At 43.1% G+C, this 21,279-nt stretch overlaps 1 protein-coding gene across 9 annotated transcripts in view; it reads left to right on the forward strand.

Moving 5' to 3' along the window:
* The window catches only part of KANK3 (KN motif and ankyrin repeat domains 3), a 149,765-nt gene that overhangs the window by 112,469 nt on the left and 16,017 nt on the right, over positions 1–21,279 (forward strand). For all 9 annotated transcript variants that reach the window (XM_033954736.1, XM_033954734.1, XM_033954741.1 and 6 more), the window contains 5 exons: positions 1,962–3,950; positions 11,019–11,118; positions 13,031–13,291; positions 15,235–15,322; positions 18,460–18,679. In XM_033954736.1, coding sequence (XP_033810627.1) covers positions 1,962–3,950; positions 11,019–11,118; positions 13,031–13,291; positions 15,235–15,322; positions 18,460–18,679 — 2,658 coding nt within the window. The remainder of the gene's footprint in view (positions 1–1,961; positions 3,951–11,018; positions 11,119–13,030; positions 13,292–15,234; positions 15,323–18,459; positions 18,680–21,279) is intronic.

A 21,279-nucleotide genomic window follows, 5' to 3' on the forward strand; every position in this document is an offset into this window, starting at 1 on the left:
AAAAAAAGTCAGTAAGAGCAGTCCTCAGTACTTTCAGCAATGTAACTTGCTGACCTGAGTAAGAGGTGTGAGGTTTTTTTTAATTACCTAAATGCTCAATTTATGAACATTTTCAGTTCCATTTTTGGCCCATGATCGTTTTGATGCATTGTGGCTTACCTCCACATGAGACGGTTATTGAAAGCTCTTCCTGAGAACAGTGCATGTAATTCTTTGTAACTGTAGTTTCCTGACCTGGGTTTGACCCATCACTGTCATAGCCACATGCCCACTAAAGGACCAATTCAATTGGATAGAGCACCTGTCAATCAAAATTATCAAAGCTCCATTGCAGAATCTTGGCAGACATATTGGAAAGTCAACTGCCTAAAAGAAAAATACAGCCAAAGCCTTTTTTCTACTTACTCATATATTCTTTTAGGATTTAACTCCTAGAATGCTATCCCGTGTACACTATATATTATGGCTGCGACTCATATGGTCTAGACATGCTAAATATCAGTTAACAATGTCTCATACAACAACTCCTATCCAGAATAATCCTTGGAAAATGTATCTTAGACATTCTGGAAATCTTGAGGTCAACACTGAAAAGGATTTATACAGATAACAGATGCCAACCCCTCCTTTTGTTTTGTTTTTGTTGGCCATAGAACACCAAACTTATGGCCATTTAAATGGTAAAAGTTGTGTGTTTTGAGAGAGGAGTGGTATTTGAGCAGAAGCCATACAGAGAATGGCAATATTCAGCTGCTTTCTTTATAACTTTCACATTTAAGTTCTAGCAGCAAATGTCAACCATAACTTTATCCAGATCTTCAGTGGTGACATTTATATGTTTAATGCCTATGAATAACTTTATACAGATAATTTGTTATACAGGTGCTATCTTGCTGAAAATTTACCTCAGTGCATTTAAATATTAAAACTTTATATATATTTATATAGTGGATAATTTTATAATGTTTTTCTGCACATAAAGCCTGTTTTACACACAAAGGGGAAAAATCTATAAATGGCACCCAAAAAATTGGCACAGAACCCCCCCTCCTCCCGTTTAGCTCCATTCTTTAAACTGTGCCTAAAGTTAGGCACAGTTTATAGAGTAGCATTTAGCACTGGGACCAGCGACTAAATTTAGGCATGACCGTTTACACAAACTAAAACCTGGTATAAATCCTCATGTGATCCGGCACATTCTGTAATAGTCAGTGTAAATTTTCAGAATGCCCTTGACCCCCCTAATCTCCTCCATGAGCACACCCCCAACCAACATAATCACATTTTGAGCTAGTGACAGCTCTGCATCAGGGTTTCAAGAAGCACTCATTCATTCTTTTTACAGTTCTGAAATATAATACAGTATAGGCAGATGGCATGAACAGATAAGTGCTGATATGATAAATCCTTTTGCACTCATAGTTGTAAAAATTATTTTTTAAAGTGATACATGGTATTTAAAGGGTCTTTTACTAAGGCATGCTAGCCGATTTAGCACGAATTAAATATAAGCACATGTTAACATTTAGAGCACGCTAAATTGGCTGCTTAGTAATGTATTTAGAGAAGTACATGAGGAATTTCTAGGTAGATGATTTTATAGTAATTTTTGAAGACAATAAAGGAAGTCACTAATTACTTAGAAGCTAGCCTTTTGCCTCATATATAATTGAACTAAAAAAATATTTTTTCAATTGATTAAATAATTTTTTTAATGTTATGGAAATATTTGTGATATTTATTGGTTGTGCCTTTATAAAATAGATTTAAAATGGGAGTATTTTTCAAATAAATATAAATTGAATAAAATAAATAGGTTAATCAGTTACTGTGTTATATTTAAAAATCATGCCATCTGTCAATTTCCAAGGAATGAAACTGATGATGACATTGAGCTATCTGTTGAATCAATAATCTGTTTCCTGTTACTAACTAGAGGGTAATTTTGTTTACAATTATAGGGAGCAACTTCTTGTACAAAGAACAGAATAATAGCGAAAAGAGCACCTACACTGTGGAAACTCCTTATGGCTTCCAGTTGGATCTGGATTTTCTGAAATATGTTGATGACATCCAAAGTGGACAGACCCTGAAAAAAGTACCAGTCCATCGTAAACCCAAGGTGCCCAAACATTCTGGATCTCTGTGGAGCCCTAATAGCCAGACTGGGGGATGGACTTCCACAGAGTCTCTGGCATCCACTACCAGTGAAGATGGAAAATATGGGGTTTTACTTTCTCCAAGGGGAAGAACTCAGTCTAATTCCTCTGATGCAAGAGAGCCCTCGAGTCTACAGACTTCCTGCATTGGATCCCCAACCCCTGTCATCAAGCTTCTTCCTCCACCATCCCCTAAATCTCTTATACGGAATGCTCGTGTGGAGAAGACATTACTGGAGACCAGCAAGAGGTTGGAACAGGAACAGTTGAACTTGCAGAATCCTGGGAATGTTCAAAGCAGGCCTAGGCTCCCCAGCAGTGACTCCAAAGCCAATGTGTCTGTCTCCAGCTCTGGATATTCACATCTGACCCAGTTGTCCTCTTCTGTTCCACAGAATGGAGGTGGAGAAGGACCAGCCATTCTAAGTCCCTCCTTCATGGGTTCTGTGAGGATCAGCCCTCTGAACTCTGGGAGAAGCACCCCAGCTACTACCATCAGCCCAATGCACCTTCAGTATGTTCGGGAGCAAATGGCTGCTGCCCTAAAGCAACTCAGAGAATTAGAAGAGCAAGTGAAGACCATCCCGCTTCTGGAGCAGAAGGTTTCCACCCTAAAGAAGGAGAAGGAGAAACTTCTGGCTGACCTTCAGAAGAGAGAGCTATCCAAATCTGTCTTCCGTCAGCGTTCCTACAGTGCAGACAATGCTGACAAATTGGATGGGGGTCCAGAAAAAAACCAAGAATTCCGAGCGGAGTCATGCAATGAATTGGAGTTGCTGAAATCTCGAACGAGTAAGGTCTCAGAGTTGAAGAAGCTGACAGAGAGACTTTCTGTTTCTGAGCGAAATGTTAGGACCACTAGATCTAATGCTACCAGATTGCCCCCAAGCTCACCAAAAACTTCATCTGAGAAGGACAAGCAGAGCAAGTCAGTAGCAGTAGGAGCAGAGATGGATATGAATGAAGCAGTATTTTACTACAGGTCCCAGAAGCCCTGCCAGGATGCAGCAATAGGCCATGAGATAGAGAGGAAAGATGTGAGTGTGTGGGTCATGGAGTCTTTATTGGGCCTTACCTCAGAGACTGAAAGAGAAATTGAGCTACTGCAACGTACTATCGACCATCAGAGGGATGTTGTCTCCATGCTGGAAGGTCATCTAAGAGAGGCAACTGAGGAGCTTGAGAAACTGAGGGTGGAAGTTTGCTCCCGGAAGTCAATAAACTCCATCAACAAGGAAGTGATGGCCAGACCTGAACTGGTGGAGGCTTGCAGTGAGGCCAGGGTTTCTGTGCAGAATCAGGCAGTGGGGAACCATGTGGAGATGAGGGAGATAGCAATGGATTGTTCACCCCAGATGGCCTGTGTTGCAATCAGCTGTAATGTAGAAGCTAAGGATGTGGCAGTAGGTCCAGATTCGAGGATTGAGTACCAGGAAAAATGCATCCAGGTCAGCCAAGAGCCAATGCCTCATGCAGCCTGTACTTCCCATGACTTGATACTGGAGGGCAGTGGTGAGGAGGTGGATGTGGCTCTTTCCAATGCCCAAAATGTGGTGCAAGCTGATATGAAAGCAGGAGTCACAGTGAGCATTAAGGAGTCCATTAAGCAGGCAGGGTCATGTGATAAAATCAAGAAACTGTCAGATCTGGAAAACAAGGTTGCAGCATTGAGGTCCTCTTTGGGTACCATGAGAGATGAGTGTCTAATGTTCCAAAACACCAGGAGCACATTGCAGGTAGATGAGAGCCACAGGGAGGGAGAGGCCAGTGTTCCTCTGAGTCCACTGTCAGGTAAGAATTTCTCCACAAATTTTATCTACCAGCTACTGATAAATTCTATCCTGTGTCCAACATTTTCTTACATGAGTAATCAGAGGATTCTTTCCAGGTTCTGACACATTTTATGGTTACCAAAATGTCAGAAAAATTACACACAGTATATCATCTCTGGGTAATTCATATGGTTTCAAGTTTAATGAACATTTGATTAATCACCTATCTTGAATGTTAAGCGATGCACAATATAAAAACAAGGGGAATACAAATTTAAAATTTAAAAACATAAATCGAATACATGGACAAAGACGGTCAAACAAACAAAAAAAAAACAAGAGGAAAAGGGCTGAACTACAATAAAATCAAAAGAGAACATAAAGCAGAAAAACAACGGGAAGGGGTGATTTCTTCATAGCTGTCATTTCCTTGTAAGAAAGAGGTGGGCTAATATCAGTGCTCAAAGGCATCTTTAAACAAGAAATATTTCAAGGCCCCCTTAAATTTATCCAAGTTTGTTTCCTCTCTGATATGTAGGAGCAAAGAGTCCCAGGTAAGGGGCGCGGTTACTAAAAATATTATTGTGCGACAAGTGCTGATTATCTTAAGCGAGGGGACAAAAAATAAATGTTGGGAGGTAGATCTGTAACACTCTGTAGGACCAACATGTCTATCAGAACTTCAAACTGCAGAATATACTAGGTCTGTTCTGGAATTCCATCATAAAGAAGCTTGAGAGATTTATCAATGTGTCATTAAGTTATAGTTAAATACACTGATACACTAAAGCAGGGGTCTCAAAGTCCCTCCCTGAGGGCCGCAATCCAGTTGGGTTTTCAGGATTTCCCCAATGAATATGCATTGAAAGTAGTTCATGCACATAGATCTCATGCATATTCATTGGGGAAATCCTGAAAACCCGACTGGATTGTGGCCCTCAAGGAGGGACTTTGAGATCCCTGCACTAAAGGGTCTTTCCCCATTTTATGGTTGTGGCAAAATGCCTCTGTCTCTATATCAGTGGCTGCCATCCCTGTCCTGATTATGGAATATCCATAATGAAAATGCATGCGATAGATTTATGTGCACGGGGTCTCCATCCTACACAAATCTATCTTATGCATATTCATCGTGGCTGTCCATATATTCCAATTGGTTTTCTAAGCCTTCAGGACAAGTTTTGGAAACACTGTTTTGTACAGTGACTTTATCTCATGATTATTTCATAAACCAGCCCCCCAAAAAGAGAAAAAAAAAGAGGTAGGCTAGCAGCAGGACTTAATCTGCTTAAATACAGTATATCTAGAAAAATAGAAACATGATGGCAGATAAAGGCCAAATGGCCTATCTAGTCTGCCCATTCACAGCAACCATTATCTCTTTCTCTCTCTGAGAGATCCCACAATATCTGGATATCTCAGAGTTGCTGAATGCCTTGGCTTAAAAATAACCAGATTACTTTTCCAGGTATCTTAGGCATTTCTAGCAGTGATATAGCAAGGGTAGGAGGCGCCTGGGGCAGTGGCATCCCCCCATGCCACATTCATACCCTCCTCCCCCCGGTACCTCTTTAAATCTTTGCCAGAATGAGCAGCTTCTCTGGCGTGCTGCTCGTGCCAGTGTTGGCTTTCCCTCTGACATCACTTCCTGGCCCCACAACCCAGAAGTGATTTCAGAGGGGAGCCAAGCCAGCGCAAGCAGCAGGCTGGATAAGTTGTTCATGCTGGTGAAGATTTAAAGTGTTTCGTAGGAAAGGGGGTGCAAGAGTGGCATAGTGGGGTGGAGAGGTGCCGGTGCCCTTACCAAGACTGCACCCACAATGGTCCGCCCCCACCCCCTTACTATGCCACTGATTTCTAGCATTTGGATAGCAGCTATTCGACTAAAGTGTAAACCTGGCTCTGCCCCATTTCTGTCTCCTCATTCTGAATAGAGAAGTTTTAGTGAGACATCATAATAGCTGGACAAAAGTTATCCATTTAGTGGTCCTGGTTACTGACAGCAAAAAATGTATCCAATTGACACTTACTAACCAGATAATTTTGATTTGATTTGATCTTATAAGAACATAAGATTTGCCGCTTCTGGGTCATACTAGTGGTCCATCATGCCCAGCAGTCCACTCACGCGGCGGCCCTTAGGTCAAAAACCAGTGCCCTATTTGAGTCTAGCCTTACATGCGCATGTTCTGTTCCAGTAGGAACTTATCCAACCTTGAATTCCTGAAGGGTGCTTTCCCCTATAACAGCCTCCGGGAGAGTGTTCCAGACCTCCACCATTCTCTGGGTGAAGAAAAACTTCCTTACGTTTGTACGGAATCTTTCCCCTTCTAACTTTAGCGAATGCCCTCGTTCTCTTCACCTTGGAGAGGGTGAACAATCTCTCTGTCTCTACTAAGTCAATTCCCTTCAATATCTTTTTGAATATCAATCCCAAAGTTTTCTGAGTGAGGGCACTGAGATATCGACTTCATCATAATGTGCTTTCTGTGCTTCAATGGAGCTTACCTTTGGCATCCGCACTCCCAGTTCTGAAGTTAACAATTCAATGAACACAACAATAACTGGCTGCTACTTTACTGACACTTTTGATCATACGAATACATTCCCCATAGCCAACATTTGTCAGAACCATCGTACAACTATTTGTCAGTTTTCATGTCACAACTGTAATGGTTAGACGGCAATAAACTAACCGCATCATAACAGATTCCAATATAGATCGACCCCCTCCCCCCCCAAACCCTACCTCAAGGCAAGGTCTGTGCTACTGCCAAACTTTGCTGGATCCTTGGATTCATGAAGGTACTAAACATAACCCAACCCTCCCTTTTCACCTACTACATTTCTTTGAAGCGGTAAATGAATATGTGGTTAAAGGTGAGCCGATCGATATTGTATATTTGGATTTTCAAAAAGCTTTTGACAAAGTACAATACCTCATGAAAAACTTCTGAGGAAATTAGAAAGTCATGAGATAGGAGGTGGTGTCCTATTATGGATTAAGAACTGGTTGAAAGATAGAAAACTGAACTACACTTTTTGGTGGAATTCCATTTGCCTCTATAAAACCGCCAAAAGTAAAAGCAAAGGAGACAGCCACCCTTCTACTTCTCACTGTTGCTCACAATGGGTTAATTTAGATCATTATGTACAGAAGAACCTCATTCATGCTACTTGATATACGGCTCCTTCTTTCTAGCTTCTCTCTCCTTTCCTCTTCTTTCTTTTTCATACTTATTGCTGTTTTTGAGATTGCATTTGGTTAGAGAGTTATTTGTTGTTATCTGTACTATAGAAAATGACACGGGAAAAAAATCTGTCTCCGTCACTGGACCATTGTCCCCTTCACTGCCCTGTCCCCGCCATCCCCTTCACCGCCCCGTCCCCGTCGCATCCACCCTTCCCTCTTGCCACCTCACCGCCCTTCAGCGGCCCGAAAATCTGCCCCCTCCCCCTTACCTTCACGGCGCTTTAGTAAAGAAACTTGCGTTTTAGTAAAGAAACTTGCTTTAGTAAAGAAGTTGCATCAGAGGAGAAGCTTCCGCCCACACACACACACGACTGCAGGTAGAAACATAGAAACATAGAAAAATGACGGCAGATAAGGACCATAGCCCATCAAGTCTGCCCACTCAACAGACCCACCCCCTAAGTCTGCTCTAGAGCCCCCGCTCTAACTGACCCATCCGTAACTTCACCCTCTGAGGGATCCCACATGGGCATCCCATTTACCCTTATTCGCCGACTTCAGTAAGTTTCTTTGCTAAAGTGACGCAAAGGTAAGGGGGAGGGGGAGGGCAGGAGATAGATTTGGCCGTAGGGAGGGAAGGAGGTAGGGGGCTGCGCACGATCGGTTACCGTTCGCCTTCCCTCCCTTAACTGCAGGGACAAGGCCATTCACCGCTCCATGGGGCGGTGGATGGCCTTGTCCCCGTGCCTGCAGTGAGCACTTTTCCTCCCCCTACCCCCTGTTTCAGCAGGTTACCCGTGGCTAGCCGCGGGTAACTGCCACCGTGTCATTCTCTACTGTACTATACTGAATTGTGGATATACATCCTTTTGATGGAAAAAGGAAGTCTCTGGTCAGACCTTATTTAGAATACTGTGGAGACTGCTTTCAAAAAGTTAAAAACAAGATGAAATTGGTCTACAGATCAGCTATTAGAGCCAGAGCCTTCATCATACAACATAAGACAATGATCTAACTATAAATATTTTGGAAGAAAGATGAGATAAGAGCAATATGAAAGAAACATTTGAATAACTCCAAGATATAAATGTACAGGGAGACAAGTCTTGTTCAATTGAAAGGAAACTCTGGAAAAGGGTTATAAGAACATAAGAATAGCCATACTGGGCCGGATCACTGGTTCAACTTGCCCAGTATCCTGCTTCCAGCTGTGACCAATCCAGGTCACAAGTACTTGGCAGAATCCCAACAAATAGTAAAATCCCATGCTACCAATTCCAGGGATAAATAGTGGCTTTCCCATATCTTCCTTAATAGCAGTTTATGGACCTATCCTCCTAGAACTTGTCCAAATCTTTTTTTTTTAATTCAGATATGCTAACCACTGTTACCATTTCCTCTGATAATGAGTTCCAGTGAAGGAGTCTGGGACTGGTTTTCCTAAGTGTTGAATTAAGTTTTCTCTTTAATAAAATGCTGAATTATGTTTAGCTGCAGACCTAACTTATCTCATGTTCTAGCTGCCTGCCTTGTATGTTAGCTGGGACATTCTAGCTTCTTATGTCTATCTCAGCATAAACGACATGTAACAGAAAGACTGCAGGGCTTAGATAAGTGACCTGCTAATGACCTGCTAGTATGAGCTTAGCACCAATGATTAAGAAAAGTAACATGTGAAAAGTTTTTTCTAGAATTCAGTTATATAGCCAGAAGAATGTATAAATATCTCTGTAACGTCCTGTTTTCGTCACTTCTGAAGCCAGCTTGGAGCTCGGGAGTCACATACGTATGCTAATAAACTATCTGTGCCTTCTTCAAGTCTCTAGGTTTTTTGGCTGCCCAAAGTGACCTTTCACCAGAGCTTAACTATTCATTGAGTGAAAAAATATTTTCTTATTTATTTTAAAAGTACTACCATGTAACATCATAGAATGTCCCCTTGTCTTTGTACTCTTTGAAAGAATAAAAAATTGATTCAGGTCTACCTGCTCTACTCCATTCAGAATTTTAGAGACCTTTCAACCGTCTCTTCTCCAAGCTGAAGAGACCTAACCTCTTAAGCCTCTCTTCATATGGGAAGAGTTCCATCTCCTGAATCATTTTGGTTATCCTTCTTTTACTTATTCATTTAAAATTTTATAGCCTGAATCATCTACAATTCCTAATTCCATTTCTTATTCTGCTATATTTGGGGGGATACGATGACAGAACTGCCCCCCAGTACTCAAAATGAGGTTGCACCAATGAATGATACAGAGGCATTATAATGGGGGGGGGTGTTGCCTTATTTTCTATCGCTTTCCTAATAATTCTTAACATTCTATTTGCTTTTTGGCTGCTGCTGCACATTCAACAGAAGATTTCAACACCTAGACACCTCGTATTTTATTTATTTATTTTTAAAATTTCTATATCGTCTATAACCTAAACGGTTTACAAAATCTTAAATATATAGTTTTAAGACAATATAAAAAAGCCCAAATAAACATAAATAATCAGATCCTCAGAAAATCAGCAATCAAGAAAAATCAATGCCTAAAACTAGGCTTTTACAAACAAATCTGTTTTGAGTAGTTTCCTAAATGCAACTCTATTACCACATTTCCGTAGCTGCCCCACAAGTGAATTCCACAATTTTACCCCTGCACAACAAAAGGTCATTGCGCTAGTTTCTACATGTTTTGGGTAGACATTCGCCTTTAACAGCGCTGAATTTTCAGAGCGCAATGATCTATTCGGTTGGTAATTAGCCATCATACTCTTGACGAATTCAGGGATCGTACTGTATAGGAACTGATGACAAATCATCACTGCTTTATACTGGACTCTAAATGCAACTGGCAGCCAATATAATTGTTGAAGATAAGATGTGATGTGAACATATTTCGACATTCCCGTTATCAATCTAGCCGCTGCGTTTTGCACCACTTGCAATGTCCTGCACTTTGTCTTAGTTATTCCAAGGCAGATGAGGAGGCATAGAATGAAGTTGAAAGATTAAGATTATGCGCAGATCATTACAGCTTTAAGAAGATGTTTAAGAAGATGTTGAAAGGGGAATAGATTCAGGAGTAATTTAAAGAACAACCCTCCAGTGGAGATATGAACATAAGAACATAAGCATCGCCTCTGCTGAGTCAGACAGACCACAGGTCCATCGTGCCCAGCAGTCTGCTCCCGCGGCGGCCCCCCAGGTCAATGACCTGTAAGTTATCTATTACTCTAAAGCATTTTGTACTGTATAGTACCCCTCTATTTGTACCCTTCAATCCCCTTTTCCTTCAGGAACTTGTCCAGTCCCATTTTGAAACCCAAAATCGTACTCTGTTCTACTATCTCCTCTGGAAGTGCATCCAGGTATTCACCACCATCTGAGTGAAGAAGAACTTCCTGGCATTTGTTCTGAATCGGTCTCTCTTCAATTTTTCCGAGTGGAGTAGACCAGAACAGTATCTGAATTTATGGAAGTATGTGACAAACATAGAGCATGTCTGAGAGAGAGGAAGGGATTGTAGAGATGACCAGTTGATACGAATGGGCCGACTGGATTGGCCATTAGTCTTTATCTGCCATCATTTTCTCTGTTTCTATGAATGATGGAGCTTTATAATATGTTTGTAGAATTCTCCCTGGGGTTTTCTAGACCCAGATGATGGAGCTTTATAATGTGTTTTTCATATACCTGAAGTTCCCCAAGGACTGAGATTTATGATGTGTTTTGAAGGATACTAGAATTGGCTGATAGATTCTATAATTCAGGGGCTCAGCCTTCTCTCTGGAATCACAGTAGCTTGCAGCAGTTTGTAATTTATCTGCCATTGATCTTAGCAGCTGTGAAGGCCCACAAAATGTTTCTTGTCCCTTACAATTTTCCCCCTTTCTTTAATCCAACAGGCTCCTTGAAATCTATCATGAAGAAAAAAGATGGGACATCAGTAAGTGAGACTGGTGGAAACAAAAAAAGTCTGAAGTTTGTAGGCATCCTAAATGGAGAGTGAGTTCTATCTGCTGTATCTCCTGCATGTAAAATTGTCTTTGATGCATGTATTATTCTGAGGAACTATACAAGCAGTGTCCTAATATATATGTGTGTGTGTCTTGTCAGACAAATCTGATCAATTTCTTTGACTGGGTAATCAGAGAATTGGCTAGAGGGAGAGGGCTAGATGTGGTGTATTTAGATTTTAGCAAAGTCTTTGACAATGTTCCACACAGGCATCTAATAAATAAACTGAATACCCTCAGTATGGGCTCCAAATGATGGATTGGGTTAAGTGGAAGGCGTCAGGAGGGTAGTGGTCAGTGGAGATTGCTCTGAGGAAAGGGATGTTACCAGTGGGGTGCCTCAAGGTTTGCTTCTTGGGCCTGTTCTTTCTAACATTTTTGTAAGCGATATTGTTGCAGGGCTATCTGGTAAGATTTACCTCTTTGTGGATGATACCAAAATTTGCAATAGAGTAGATACCCATAATAGTGTGGACAACACGAGAAAGGACCTATTGAAGTTTGAGGAATGGTCTGATATTTGGCAGCTAAGACTTAATGCTAAGAAATGCAAGGTCATGCATTTGGACTGCAAAAACCCAAGGGAACGGTACAGTTTAGGGGTGAAGAACTTTTGTGCATGACAGAAAAGCGGGACTTGGGTGTGATTGTATGTGATGATCTTAAGGTGGCCAGACAGGCTGAAAGCTAGAAGGATGCTAGGGTGCATAGGGAGAGGAATGGTCAGTAGGAAAAAGGAAGTATTAATGCCCCTGTATAACACTCTGGTGAGACCTCATTTAGAATATTGTGTACAGTTCTGGAGGCCGCACCTTCAAAAAGATATAAACAGGATGGAAAGCTACTAAAATGGGGTGTGGTCTTTATCATAAGGCATATGCGGACAGACTTAAAGATCTCAATATGTATACTTTGGAGGAAAGATGGGAGAGGAGAGAAATGATAGAGACGTTTAAATATCTTTGTGGTATAAATGATCATGAGGTGAGTCTCTTTCAATTGAAAGGAAACTAGAATGAGGGGGTATAGGATGAAGGTGAAAGGGGATAGATTCAGAAGTAACCTCAGAAAATACTTTTTCACAGAAAGGATGGTGAATGCTTGGAATGACCTTGGTGGAGGTGGTGGAGATGAAATGTTTGTCTGAATTCAAGAAAGCTTGGTCCAAGTACATTGGATCCCTAGAAGGGGATAGTAGATGGTAAGGTTAAGCAACCTAGATAAGCTATAAGGTCTTTATCTGCCTTCATTTTTTTCTGTTTCTGTGTATGTATGCTCATATATGTGTCACCTTCAGACAGACCTCGGGATGTGAGGATTATGTTTGCAGAGATGTATGATATAGTAGTCGATACAGTGATCCATGACAGCACAGCCCTTTTATTGACTTACTGTTTGTTTTAGAAACTGGTCACTTTATCTTCCTGCCCTCAGTTTTAATCCCAGATATGCTACTCACTTGCTTTAAGTCCTTAAATCTAATTCCAATCCCACCTCTTCCCCATTCAATGTACTGAACTGGAAGGGGTGATATGTCAGCACTGTGGCTAGGGTTACCATATGGCTCTATAAAAAGGAGGATGGTTTGAGATATCTGAGTTTTACTTCCATTGCTTTCAATGAAAATAAAACCCAGATGTCTCAATCCATCTTCCTTTTTCTGGAATCATATGGTATCCCTATCAGCACTCCACTTTGATCCTACAGATCTTTGATCAAATATTAGACTGGGTCAAAAGATCCACCTTGGAAGTACTTGTATGCTTGTTTCTAAAGTGTTGAACCATAGTGAAACTACATCATTATGAAAGGAGCTACATACAAGCAGCTTGGAATACGTGCTAGAGACCCCCTCCCCCCCCAATTCATCTTGCATGCTGAGAACCTCCTTTTCTGAGCAGGTATGAGAGCACCTCTAGCGAAGGCTCTAGTGAGGAGGAAGAGGACAGCTCTTTGGAGAAGGTGTCCCTGGACAGCTCAGACAGTGACGAGCTCAATCTGATCGAGACCTCAGAGGAGGAGCTGAATGTGAATCCACAGGACAGTGACAGTGACCTGGAGACCCTGGGCCAGGCAAAGAAGAGAAAGAAGAAAGGAAAACGGGGGAAGAAAGATGAGGAAAGCAGAGGGCAGCAGGCGGATCAAAGGGAAGTGTTTGAGAAGTAAGTGGAAGGAACTGAATCCATGGATCAGCTCCAGTGATTTGTCATTCTTCAGTACTACATCTAAAAAAATTTGTATGGTTTCTTACTGGGCCTGCTAGCTGAGACTAAGCTGTTTTAACCATCCTGGTGTGTATAATTCCTACCTCTGAGTGCTATGGGATTTCCAGACTTGCATTGTGTGCTAAAAAAATGCAGGACTTCAATTCCCAGCATGCTTAGGATTAGTTCAGACACTACCTGCAATACTATTTGACTGCATTCTTTCTTTACAGAAGTTACAAGAATTCCCCCTTCCAAAAATACCCCCCCCCCTCCAAAGTAAAACTAATTCCACTTTGTTAGTGCAATACGTAAGGCTGATTGGTATACATGGCTTCATCTGAAGTCTTTGTTTTCTTAGTGTGGAAATTCCTGACCCAGAATCCCTTGCTGCTAATGGCTGCCTACTGACTTCATTGCCAGGATTTAACCTAACTGCCTCTGTGAACTTACAGTTCCAAATCTAGACAGGAGCACAAGACCAAAAGGCTGTGAGGAAAAGAAGGCCCTATTCAGCATGTTCATGTGGTGACACTCTTGTTTCCATCTCTGTTCCATATCTGCATGTGTTGGACATGGAGGTATCTTGATGGAGGAAGGGCCTACAGTTGTTTCCCAGACCCTCCCCCACACCCTTCCTCGCCATTTGTTCATAAACTGTTGTGGTCCAGTTGCCTTTTTGACCCAGGGCTTTGGCCCAGCCTTGCTGTTTCAGCACTGACTTTTCTACTACAGGTTGTGATACCTATGAGTGGATCAATCTAGAAATGACCCAAAGTAGTGATGTATTTGAGTTTCCAGGACTGCACAGGTCCTGCCCACATTTAAAGGAACCTTCTTTGTTAGCTAAGGAGGGGTCAGGGCCATAGTCAGGTATGTGCGGCTGGTGTGGTCACACAAGACTAGGGTTACCATTTTTCGGGTCACAAAAAACTGGACACATGGCTCCGCCATGTTCTGCCTCCAGCCCCACCCAGTCCCACCTTCAGCTCCACCCTGTTCTGCCCCAGCCCCTCCCAGTTCAGCCTCCAATCAAGCCCTCACAAACCTCCTCTCTTCTTCCCCAACAAGCTCTGGTCATGCCTAGAGGGCCTGGAGCATGGGCAGATATGTGTGACATCCTCTACGCATGCTCAGATGCCCTCCAGATGCAATCAGAGCTCATCGAGGCTTTCCAAAACCCGGACAAACTGTCCTCTAAAAAGAGGACATGTCTGAGTTTTCCCAGACATCTGGTAACCCTACAAGAGAAATGGCACACCACACAAAATTGTGCCCCATCCATTGCTGCTGCTGCTTGGTAAGCACCTCTCTTTCCCCTCCCTGTGCTCCCCAAAGGTTACAGACATCCCTGATTTTGAATTGATGTCCCTGACTCCATGGAACACAGGTACCTCCTTGTCCCTGATTCACCAACTTTCCCTTTCACCGCATTCTTCTCCCCTCCCACCACCACCACCAAGTACTGTCTCATCTCCCTTCAAAGCTCTTTCCCTGCAGTTATTCTTTATTTAGCCTGGCAGCTGGAGCAAAAACATTAAGATGACTGAGCCATGTTGCAGCATCTCTTCCTACATTCACTTTCCTACTGCTGCTCTTTGTTAAATGTTGAGTTAAAAATAGGATAGAATCTGCTCCTTCCTTCCTCTTAACTCAACCCAGTGAAAACTGAGCTTCTTAAGTGATCCTGGTAGATTGCTCAATAGATCAAAATCCTTGTACCTCCTGGACCCTTAGATAGCTGGGTTCTAGGCTGTGGACAGTTGTGCTGGTTGGGCTTCATGTGTTAAAACAGAGGAAAAGATCCAATTGATCATGGAGAAACTGAGTGCACCGCACACGGTAGCATATTTCTGGTGTCTGGCTGGGTTCTTGTCACTCAGGAAGTCATTCTCTTCTAGGTTTCAACTTAACATGAAGATAAAGGAGGCATGTTTAAGCATGAAGGACCACTTGCACAACCCTGCCTCCCAGAAGAACACAGAGGCTGTAAGTAACAAGGCATGTGCTGTCAGACTAGGATAACCACCCACAGAAAATCACAACAAGACCAAAGTAGTTCATTACAGAAAATCCTAACATGCCCCTGTAGCAGGCATGCTCAACTCTTGTCCTTAAGGCAAGGGCCAGTGGTGTAGCAAGGGTGAGAGGTGTCCGGGGCGGTAGAGCCCCTCCTTCCCTCTTCTCTGCCCCTCACACACTCCTTTCCCATCCACTCTCGCCGTGCATGTGCCGCTTCCCTTCCCATGTACCTCTGTAATGTTCCTGGCATGAGGAGCAACCCCCAACCTGCTGTCACGCCAGTGTCGGCTCTTCCTCTGATGTCACTTCCTAGGTGTGGGTCCAGGAAGTGATGTCAGAGGAAGCGCCAACGCTACCGCAACAGCAGGTTGGGAGTTGCTGTTCACGCCAGGAATGTTATAGAGGTACAGGGGAAGGGAAGAAGCGTGCAAGCATGGCAGTGGGGGGTGGGGAAGGAGCAGGGGGAGCAGAGAGAAGGACGGGTGCCTGTGTCCTCACCAAGACGTTGCCCGGGGTGCCCCCCCACACACACACACATACACACTTTACTACACCACTGGCCAGGACTGCTTACTGGCTGGGTTTTCAGGCTATCTAATAAATGTGCATGATATAAATGTGAATGCATGCTGCCTCAATTAAAGGCAAATCTATTTTATGCACGTTCATTAAAGATAGCCTGAAAGCCATACCCATTTGCAGCCCTTCAGAGATTTTCAACCTGATCGCTGGAACACACCCAGCCTGTCAGAGTTCTCAGGAATCCCCATTGAATTCAGTGGGGATATTCTGAAAACCCCAATTGGCTGAGTATGTCCTGAGGACTAACATGAAAAACTGCTTGAGAACTGGGTTTCTTGGACAACCTTGTTCGATAGGAAATGACAATCCTTGGTAAAAAATCATGTTAGATCTGAATAATTTCATGGACATTACAAAGCATGGTTATTGTTATAGTTAATTCATTTATATTCCACCTATCAAAGTGTCAAATGTAAAGAAAAACTAAGGGTTAGGTAAATATTCAAAGGGTTTAACCGGGCAGGAGTAGGGTTACCATATGGCTCCAGAAAAAGGAGGATGGATTGAGACATCCAGGTTTTACTTCCATTACTTTCAGTGGAAGTAAAACCCAAATGTCTCAATCCTTCCTTTTTTCTCTGCAGCTATATAGTAACCCTAAGCAGGAGACTCCTGTCCAGTTAAACCCCATTGAGCTGACTGTCCACCAATATTACTGGGAAGTGCCACTAAATACTTCCACTAGCTGGCAAATTCCCTAATTGGCTGGGATAAGGGCGGTCCGGGGGCAGAGTTTAGGAGGAGCCATGACTTAGCTGGTTAGTGGCAATATTCAGTCCACTAACCAGCTAAGTAGGCAGATAAAGTTAGGACAGAAAAAAGCGGTCCTAACTTTATCTGCCAAGTTAACTAGGCATTTTTTAAAATATAGGCTCGTGGCCAGTTAACTTTTGGGTGACCACAGAATCATACCTGGATATTCAATGCTGGAAGCCAGACATTGTAGAATAAATATATATATAAAAAAATTTTTTTAAAACCCTTTACCAATCAGGGGACCCGACACGGTCCGTGTTTCGGACAAACCTTCGTCAGGGGTCCATGGATAAAATAGAGGGAAAAACAAAAAGTCACAAAAAAACTGTATAGTGATAGCAAAGTATGGACGGCGTCAAGATCCGTCACTGTAATTAGCCATCAATTAATTACAGTGACGGATCTTGACGCCGTCCATACTTTGCTATCACTATACAGTTTTTTTGTGACTTTTTGTTTTTCCCTCTATTTTATCCATGGACCCCTGACGAAGGTTTGTCCGAAACACGGACCGTGTCGGGTCCCCTGATTGGTAAAGGGTTTTAAAAAAAATTTTTTATATATATATTTTTTTGTCACAAATAAATTTTGCCTGCGTCTTGTACAGATCTGCAGTTTTGTCTTGTTTGCTCTTGGTTGTTTCTTTACTGCAGTTTAGGTTGGAACTCTTCTTTTTGTTTTGTCGCTTTGGAAGCCAGACATTCCCTGGTATTGAATATCTGCAGTTAGTTCAGCCCATATAGGATTACCAGATTTTCCTTTTGGAAAATCCTGACCCCCCCTAGCCCTGCCCTCAGGCCCGCCTAGTTCTACCCATCCCTACCCTAACCCACCCCAAGCCCGCCTCCCACTGCCTACTCTTGTCGGGCAGGGAGTACACAAAGTGCCGGGTTTTGAAAAGCCAGCCGGACATGTCAAGTAACCCTAAGCCCATGGCTGTGAGCAACTTACAAGCCAATTACGATTGTAGGTTGACAGACCGCCCTGGGTGCCATCTTGGTGGGGTCACAGCACCTCTCTGCCCCCCCCCCCATGCCACGCTCACACACTCCCTTCCCTTGCCCCCTCCCCATACACCTTTAAATCTTCACCAGGGTGTGCAACTACTCTGGCTTGCTGCTCGCTTTGACCTGGCTCCCTCTAAAATCACTTCCGGGTCTCAGGGCTGGGGAAGCTGCTCGCACTGGCGAAGATTTAAAGAGGTACTGGGAGGGTGCAAGTGTGGCTTGTGGGGTGCAGAAGGAGCAGGGGGGCGGAGAGGAAGGCGCAGAGGCACCAACACTCCAGGTGTCTCCTACCCTCGCTATGCTATTGGCCCTGAGTATCATCTGTATAGGTTCTATAGCAGTGGTCTCAAACTCAAACCCTTTGCAGGGCCACATTTTGGATTTTTAGGTACTTGGAGGGCCTCAGAAAAAATAGTTAATGTCTTATTAAAGAAATGATAATTGTGCATGAGATAAAACTCTTTATAGTTTATAAATATTTCCTTTTGGCTAAGTCTTAATAATAATATTGTAATTTATAGCTAAAGAGACATATGATCAAGAAACTGTTTTATTATACTTTTGTGATTATGATAAACATACTGAAGGAATAGTACCTTGTGGGCCACGAGTTTGAGACCACAGTTCTATAGTATACATCCTTCTCCTGAGAGACAAGAGAGTCCTGTGTGAGACAGCTTTTCCCTGATAGTGATAGAGTCCCATGCTAGACATCCTGCTTGTACATTGCCAGGAATGGCTGCCCTACTGTCTCTCCAGGTCTCCAGTGCGCACATCATCCAGCAAGAGTGGTTCCGTGTGTCCAGCCAGAAATCGTCCCATCCTGGCACAGTGTCTGATTACCTCATGGCCTTTGCTGAGATCTCGCCTGGCTTACTGGCTTATATAATCAACCTGGCAGATGCCAATGGTAACACTGCCCTCCACTACAGTGTCTCCCACTCCAACTTCCAGATTGTGAAGCTGCTGCTGGACACTGGTGAGACATCAAAATCTTTTAAAGTCTAATAGGTCAAACAGAGTCAGAAGCATTTGCACAATCCCTCGCTCTACCCCATGTCTGTAACCATATTACATTCCTTCTCTATTATTTGTTTCCCCTCACCACTTTCTCCCTTCATCAGTATTCATTTACAATGGAATCAGAACCTATCTGCACATTAAAACCAGAGAAACAGCATTGATTGGGTGGTAAAATAGAGGCTTTCTCTCATTAGTCATTCAGCAGAGGAAAGTGTATGTTCTGTCATAAGTAACTCAACTGGAAGCCAAGCATGTGTTCTCATAGTGACTCAACAGGGAGTAAGGTGTGGGATATCTATAGTGCCTCAGCAAAGGGAGAGGATATGGGATTTTGCTCAGTTATTCAACAGAATGTTAGATGTGGAATCCTTCTCAATAGTGACCAGCAGGGATTGAGGTATAAGATCTCTATTATTACTGACTCAGCAGCAAGTGAGATGTGGGATCTCTATCATAAGTAGCTCAACAGGAGAGGTGTGAAAGTTATAATAACAGTTTATATACCGCAGTACCGTGAAGTTCTATGCGGTTTACAAAAGTTATCAGCAACTAAATAGAGAAGGGTGGGATCTCTATAAATAATAACTCAGCAGAAGGAAAGATCTAGGATCTATCTCAGTGACTCAGCAGGAAGCAAGGTGTGTTAACTTTTTAGAACTTAGGGCTAGATTCACTAAGCCCATCGATCATGTCTGCAAGCATGGCCCGACCCAATTTTCCTCCGACCCGATTCACTAACCTTGGTGCTGATCAACCTCCGATTCAATCTGATCCGCACATGCAAATGTAGCCGGCAGCGATTCACTAAACATTTTCAGGCACACCGACTGGGCTGGCCGATCCAAAAACAAACGATTGCTGAGGAACAGTCGCTTGTGCAAAAACCCTGCTCTCTGCCCCGACTCTCCTGCTTGCTGCTCCGCTCTCTGCCCTGGCTCTCCTGCTAGCCACCCTGCTCTCTGGTCCCCAAAATGATGTGTCACTTGTCATGGAAAGAGCCTCTCAAAAATGCTGTCATTATTTTGTGCTTATTCTAACTGATTTTCTGGAGTGAGTTAAAATGCAGCAGGCAGGAAGAGGGGGGGGGGGGCTGACTGCCATGAAAGAAGCAGTGTGAAATCATCCCTCTCCCTTTGTGGATTGGTTATTTTGTCTTCTGCTAATGCCTTTCTCGTTGGTTTCTAGTGCCCGTGTTGTGAAATCACAGTACCCTTCGCTGCAAGGAACTTTTTGCCATCCAGTCTGGTCCAACTCTCCTGCTTGCCGCCCCAACTCCATGGTTTTAACCCATGGGTTTAAAGCAGGGCTGCACTATGGCATGTTCTGTTAAGTTCCAGAACACACCGCAGTGAAGCCCCGCTTTAAACCCGTGGGTTCAAACCACGGACTCGAAAAAAGTAAAAATTCCAGGTCTTCCTTGCACGGAGAGCATGCGCAGACCATCTACAGGCAAAGAAGATGGTCTGCGCATGCGTCAGGATCGCTCTTCAGCGATCCGTGTGGTCGGTTTGGGGCGTGCCTCTGACCGGCCTAGTTTGAATGCTGACATGTTGTGAATCGGGTGCCCGGCCATCTCATGGATCAGATCTGTGAGGTTAGTGAATCTAGGCCTCAGTATTGGAGGAATGGTGGATCTCCAGGAATAAGTGGTTCAGCAGGAGAGGTGTGGGATCTCTCGCAGTTACTCAGCAGGAATTAAGGTATTTGTTCTCTTTGTGATTCAACATGAGGGGAGGTGTAGGATCTGTATGAATAATGACACAGCAGGAGGAGAGGCACAGGATCTCTCTTGGTAATTCAGCATGTAGAGAAGTGTGGAATCCATATTCATAGACGTAGCAGAGGGAGAGATATGGGATCTCTCTCAATTAGTCAGCAGTAAATGAGGCACTTAACTCTTAGCAAGTCAACCTAGGGAGATGTTTGATATCTCTGCAATAGGTTAGACACCCTGGTTGTGTGGATAACATGAGGGGGTTTCTAGCAAAGCTTGAAGAATGGTCCAAATTCTGGCAATTAATATTTAATGCTAAGAAATGCAGGGTCATGCCTTTGGGCTGCAAAATTTTGAAGGAGAGGTACATTTTAGGGGATGAAGAACTGTTGTGCACGAAAGAGAAGGAGAACTTGGGTATGATCGTATGTGATGTTCTTTAAGATGGCCAAACAGGTAGAAAATAAAGAGTTACGCAGGGACAGAAATCAAACGTGTCCCTACTGGAATCAAATCTGTCTCCACCCATCCCCATAAAGTAGTTATTTCATTTAATTATGCTACTGAATTAGAGGCTCTGGCAGAGACCCATTTACAAATAAGCAAAGACATGTTATTAATTTGGAAATATTAATGGGAAGAATACATACTTTGTAAATGGGTCTCTGTCAGAGCCTCTAATGTAAAAATATAAATATTCCAGCTGATGAGGACCCCAAGCTATGTCAGCTTAAGACCTCCTCTGAAGGTGGCCAAAAATTATTTTTATCAAGCTTGGCAAGCAGTAGCAGCAGCGTCCCTAAGTCACAGATGTTGGCACTTCAGTAGCTCAAGGATGCTGC

The sequence above is a fragment of the Geotrypetes seraphini genome, chromosome 8, assembly GCF_902459505.1.
Source record: "Geotrypetes seraphini chromosome 8, aGeoSer1.1, whole genome shotgun sequence".
Taxonomy (NCBI): Eukaryota; Metazoa; Chordata; class Amphibia; order Gymnophiona; family Dermophiidae; genus Geotrypetes; species Geotrypetes seraphini.